The sequence below is a fragment of the Penaeus japonicus genome, unplaced genomic scaffold, assembly GCF_977035675.1.
Source record: "Penaeus japonicus unplaced genomic scaffold, GWHDUDI00000001_assembly GWHDUDI00000008, whole genome shotgun sequence".
Taxonomy (NCBI): Eukaryota; Metazoa; Arthropoda; class Malacostraca; order Decapoda; family Penaeidae; genus Penaeus; species Penaeus japonicus.
This window is the reverse complement of record NW_028234410.1, coordinates 18,794,310-18,799,309: the sequence shown is the minus strand read 5'-3', so window position 1 is coordinate 18,799,309 and position 5,000 is coordinate 18,794,310. Positions and strand designations below refer to the sequence as shown.

The 5,000-nt window shown below is 32.2% G+C and overlaps 1 protein-coding gene across 1 annotated transcript in view; it reads right to left on the bottom strand.

The window, feature by feature from the left end:
* The window catches only part of Ppt2 (palmitoyl-protein thioesterase 2), a 6,691-nt gene that overhangs the window by 1,221 nt on the left and 470 nt on the right, over positions 1-5,000 (bottom strand). The window contains exons 2-6 of the mRNA XM_043011028.2: positions 3,004-3,145; positions 2,686-2,790; positions 2,290-2,422; positions 1,786-1,926; positions 1-1,643 (exon numbers count right to left, since the gene is read on the bottom strand). The exon at positions 1-1,643 is cut by the window's left edge and continues 1,221 nt beyond it. Of these exons, the coding sequence (XP_042866962.1) occupies positions 1,445-1,643; positions 1,786-1,926; positions 2,290-2,422; positions 2,686-2,790; positions 3,004-3,145 (720 nt within the window). The 3' untranslated portion in view covers positions 1-1,444. The remainder of the gene's footprint in view (positions 1,644-1,785; positions 1,927-2,289; positions 2,423-2,685; positions 2,791-3,003; positions 3,146-5,000) is intronic.

Here is a 5,000-nt window from a genome sequence, read left to right as displayed (position 1 = left end):
AAAAAGAACACAGGAGAAGAAAAGAAGAAAGAAAAGAAAAAATGACAATAAAAATAATAATCAATACTATTATTATCATCATACCAATGTAAACTTATCCGCTATATAAAAAAGAATAAATCATAAAGATAAAACACCATTAAAACATACAGCCTAATGGTAAAGATATTTCATAAGTTCTGGAAATTTCCATTATATTATGTGTATATACTAGGACTTTTGACACTAAAACACATCATGAGTGTCTCTAACATGTAGCACTAGAAGAACTGTTTGCTTTTGTATTCCATCAAAATCCTGCTGACGGATGAGTTTAGAAACTTCAAGATTTAAGTCAAAATTACCTTTAAATGAAATGTGTAGAAAAATAGACTAAATAATTTAACTGTTGAATAACTTACTTATCACAAGAAGCAAATCAAATGAAAAGTTTAAAATTAATGTAACAATAATCAAATCTCTTTCAGATGCTATTCTCGCTGTTTTGTACTTCTATCTCCCAAACAATATTATATTTGAAATGAAAAATTGTTTGTACAATAAGTAATCATGTGACAAAACAGTCATGTATCTTGTGAGACTTGGGCATATACACTTATGAAATTCAAAATAAAATTGAAAAAGGATTGTAGGCTAATTTCCTACTTGAAGGATAAGTTTTAAATTTTAATATCATGTTTTCAGCTATATCTAAGAAGAAACATTTAGCTATATATCCAAACCATCAAGATAAATGTGTTAGAATGGAATACCATTTGCTTTTCATTATTTTCATGAATTCTACAGTAAAAGACAATTGATTCTGAAATTACATGTTTTTCAATACTTCAAAGTATATATTCCTAAATTTAACTTTATATGTTTTTCATGTAATAATTTTTATCAAGACAGCATTTCTTCTAGAGCTCTACCTTTTCTGAATGTAAATAATATATGAAGAAATTACTGCTCATTCTTACTTTTTAGGTCTATTTGTTACTGATACTGCGAGTATTTCCTTGCTGTAACAGTCCTAAACAACTAGAGAAGAAAGCCTTATTTAAATAGTATTAATTAATACTTTCATAATCATTATGCATAGCTACTTTGATAGTACATAGTGTGTACACAAAGAATTGGGTTATTTTTAGTTTTAAAACTTATATACTGACACTTCTATGTGAAGAGATCTGCTTTTGTTTCATATTTTTCATTGCCTTATATTATGACTAAAACAAGGAGATTCACAGGAAGACATGATTGTGTAAAACTTAAAACCAAAGAGTATAGTTGCATAATGAGTATTTTGAGGATTTCATTTAAATGCAATCATTTAACATGCCTGTTACTTGTTTGTATTCATTCTAAAATTATCAAAACATCTTGATGCTACGACCAAAAATGTTCAATGCACGTACTGTTAAGTAGAAAAATATACAAGTATCATAACATCAACTCCCTACATTTAATCAAGCCAGGGTAAGATGCAATTTTTAATCACAGAAACATTGTGGTGCCAAACTGTGTGGTGGACTCCAGGTACTTCATAAACCTTTATTTTCCCTGCTTTGTCTAATGTGCGAAGGCCAAACGAGTCATCCCTGTAGAAGGACTGTTCTCTCATGTCAGTCACATTTTCGTCTTTATTAAAATAGGAGAAGTGGCTGCAAATGAGAAACAAAATAAATTCAGATGTATATATATATATATATATATTTTTTTTTTTAGATCATATTATTGTAGTTATGTAATTATATATCTTTAGATCAACAGCTAAAGATTAAAGTTTCTTTTCTATCTTCTTACCTTGACTGCCAAGGTGTAATGACGCCATCATCTGGCCCTCCAATCAACACAAGCTGCTTCAGTTTCAAGAAATTGTCACGATAATCTTCATTGAAGTAATCTTCTATCTCATTGTTAAGATAAGGTAAATAACTAGAATACCTGAAATATATAGCTAAATTACTATGGGAACAATATCATATGTATTAACAATGTTGTGTTTTCTTTATGATGATATACAACAATGAATCAAAGTTTAATTACAAAAACCTTTAATCATACCACTTTACTTTTTATGATCAGAAAATGATAAAACAGGAATGATAATATGCAGTGATTGGTAGTAATTCAGTTTAATGCTTTCATATGAAAATACATCTTGTGGAGAGAACAGAAAACAAAACTTCTGCTTCAAACTGTAATAATTTCTACAATCTTAATCAAATTAGGAGAAAGACAGAAAGAAGAAATAGTGATGATCATACTCAAGAGCTCAAACTTCAAGGAGAAGCTTGTAAAACTCACTTGTAGTAGAGTTCCTGATGGTGTGGATCATTCCAATAATTGGCAACAGAAATTCTTTGACCAACCCTTGAATAGAAAACCTCATATACTGTTTCCTTGATGTATTGAGGGAAGATTAGGCGAAGGAATTCATCTGTCGAGGATTTTACTTCAGTTGATATTCTCTATATTTTTCCCGAGACATGCAAGTTTTCATGCTGATTTGTTTTTCATTGGAAAGTATAAAATACTCCAGCACTGTTCAAGATATGTGAAATTTATGTTCTATTTATTAGTAATAGGAAAAAAGAATGTAAAAATTTGTATAAAATGAGTGGAGACTCAATGTTTGTAATAATTGATGTAACACACATATAATGTATATGTTGTATTTTTCAAATACATGATTTGCCTTACCTCCATACTGCCCAGCCTGAGGCGAAGAAAGTGAAATGAAAGTTGTGATATTATGATCCATAGATTCTACAATGCCTCTGCTAATAATGCCTCCCTGAGAATAACCTGTGGGAAGAATATGCCACTGAAAATATGGAATTACTTCCACCATTAACAGAATAATCTATTATCCAAGATACATAATGAGAAAAATTCTAGTATGAAAAGAAATAGTGTTAATAGCATAGTTATTTGATACAGATAGATAGATAAATGGATAGATGATAGATAAAAAGATAGATTGAAATACACACATATATGTTTTTTAACATTTCTTACCTATGAGAATGATGCCATCTTCAGCTTCTTCCATAATTGGCTTCATCCGTTTGTAAAAACTTTTTACTTGATACCATAGTGGAGCTAAGGACTTCCAACCATGAAGCAAATCTAGCACATGAACTTCAGTGCCTGGATGTGCCTACAAAGAAACATCAATTACTATTTATTGGGATATACTGTCATCAATATATGAGAATGAATATCTGCATGCAATTATCTCAAGTCTGCCTTACATATCATGCACTAATAAATATATTTTAGCTAGGGTAATATAACTCAGATGGTTTATGGCGAGGTACAACTGCACATTATCAAAATCATGTTTAATCCTCTTTTCAGTCCTTTATTATATAAGAATGGACTTGCATAACTTTCCTGATTAAGCTGTGTATATGGGGGAGGAGGGCCCTATTTGGTAAAACTAGAAAAATTAAATCAATTTTGAGCACAACATATCTGGATTTCCCATGAAAACATTTAACTTTTAAAACATTCCCATGAGAAATGTCAATTTGTTTATCTCTTCCACAAACATTTAACATTTACAACATTTCCTTAATCCATTGCAAATGGGTCTATGTAACTGACATGGGGCTGACATTCAGTAGGTTTGGTGGAACAAGGGAAACTCAAGCTTCACCACAAAACCAATTTTTCTGCCAAACTCAGTCTCCTTTATACATTGGAATACTAAAATCTTATCTACTTTTTTGTATATATTTAGTATTTCACTAGTATGGCTATGCCATTCAAATATTTCCTGTAGTTCAGTCTTTTAGTTTCAATAAAAGAGTAATACATGCTGTATACACAATGTACATCACTATGACTTTTGGTAAAACATTTTCTTCATTGTAATAAAGAAAAAAATAAATTATTTACAACTATATACACTCCTCCTCCTTCTCACTCTGTGATAATTGGCAAAATAGGCAAAATGGCAGTGGCACCTTACACACCTTGCATATGGTCAAAACTTATCTGCAATGGGTAAATAACAGTATCATGGACAGAGAATGTCTTAGCATCAACTTAAGGTAAGTATCTGAATCAGTAACCATGTGTATGTAAAAACCCTAGTGCTCCTGAAATTCTTCTGTCATTACAGCTTAGTCATGCAGATTAATGAACACCATTAACCCGTTGCCAACAGGGCTGTTTTGGCTTAAAATGGTCAAAACATTGAGATATTTGAAATGCAAAAGCCTCGGGCTACTTGCCTGCTTTGGCTGCAGCCAAGCGCTTACCCAATCACCCGGTGTTTAGGCTAGAGGGACAGCCATGACAAATTGTCTTGTCCCCGGTGGTTGTTCTTGCCACCACTCGACGTGATATCTTGTCATACAGCATTAACGGGTTATGCCTTCACTTGGTGCAGATCATTTGCTATACCTGATATTCTATATGTTCCTTCTGGCCATTACCTTGTTTTATTCTCCTTGTTCTCACTTCTCTATGCATCAAGGGATACTGTAGCCTTCGACTCCAGCAATGGTCAACAAACTTTCATCAGGTATATTCTGGCAAAACAGACCTAGTAGGCCATTTTATCATCAAATAAAGAACCAAAGCTTTTTTTGCCAGAATATATGTGGTAGAGGTTAACTGACTTTTGATGAAACACAAAGTAGAGAGGCCATGGAATTGCTTGATGTAATCCTAAACTAGATAATTACTAAAATCTACCCATAGAAACACCCATCTCAACTTAAGATCTAAAATAGGACATGCAAAGATATAGAAAAACAAAACTTCATATAATGGTACTAAAATGACACTCATTGTTTTATACACTAATCATTGGAAAGGAAGCATAATGACATAATGAGGGTACCCACAGTGGCTCCTGCTTTCACTGTAGCAAAAGCATACAAGCATCCACTGTGAATATTCTGACAAAACAGAGGTTGTATACCTCTCCAGTGATTAATTATCAGATCCACCCAGCTTTATCTTGACAGTACATTTGCTGGCCTTTGCTTCAGTGCAAGGCA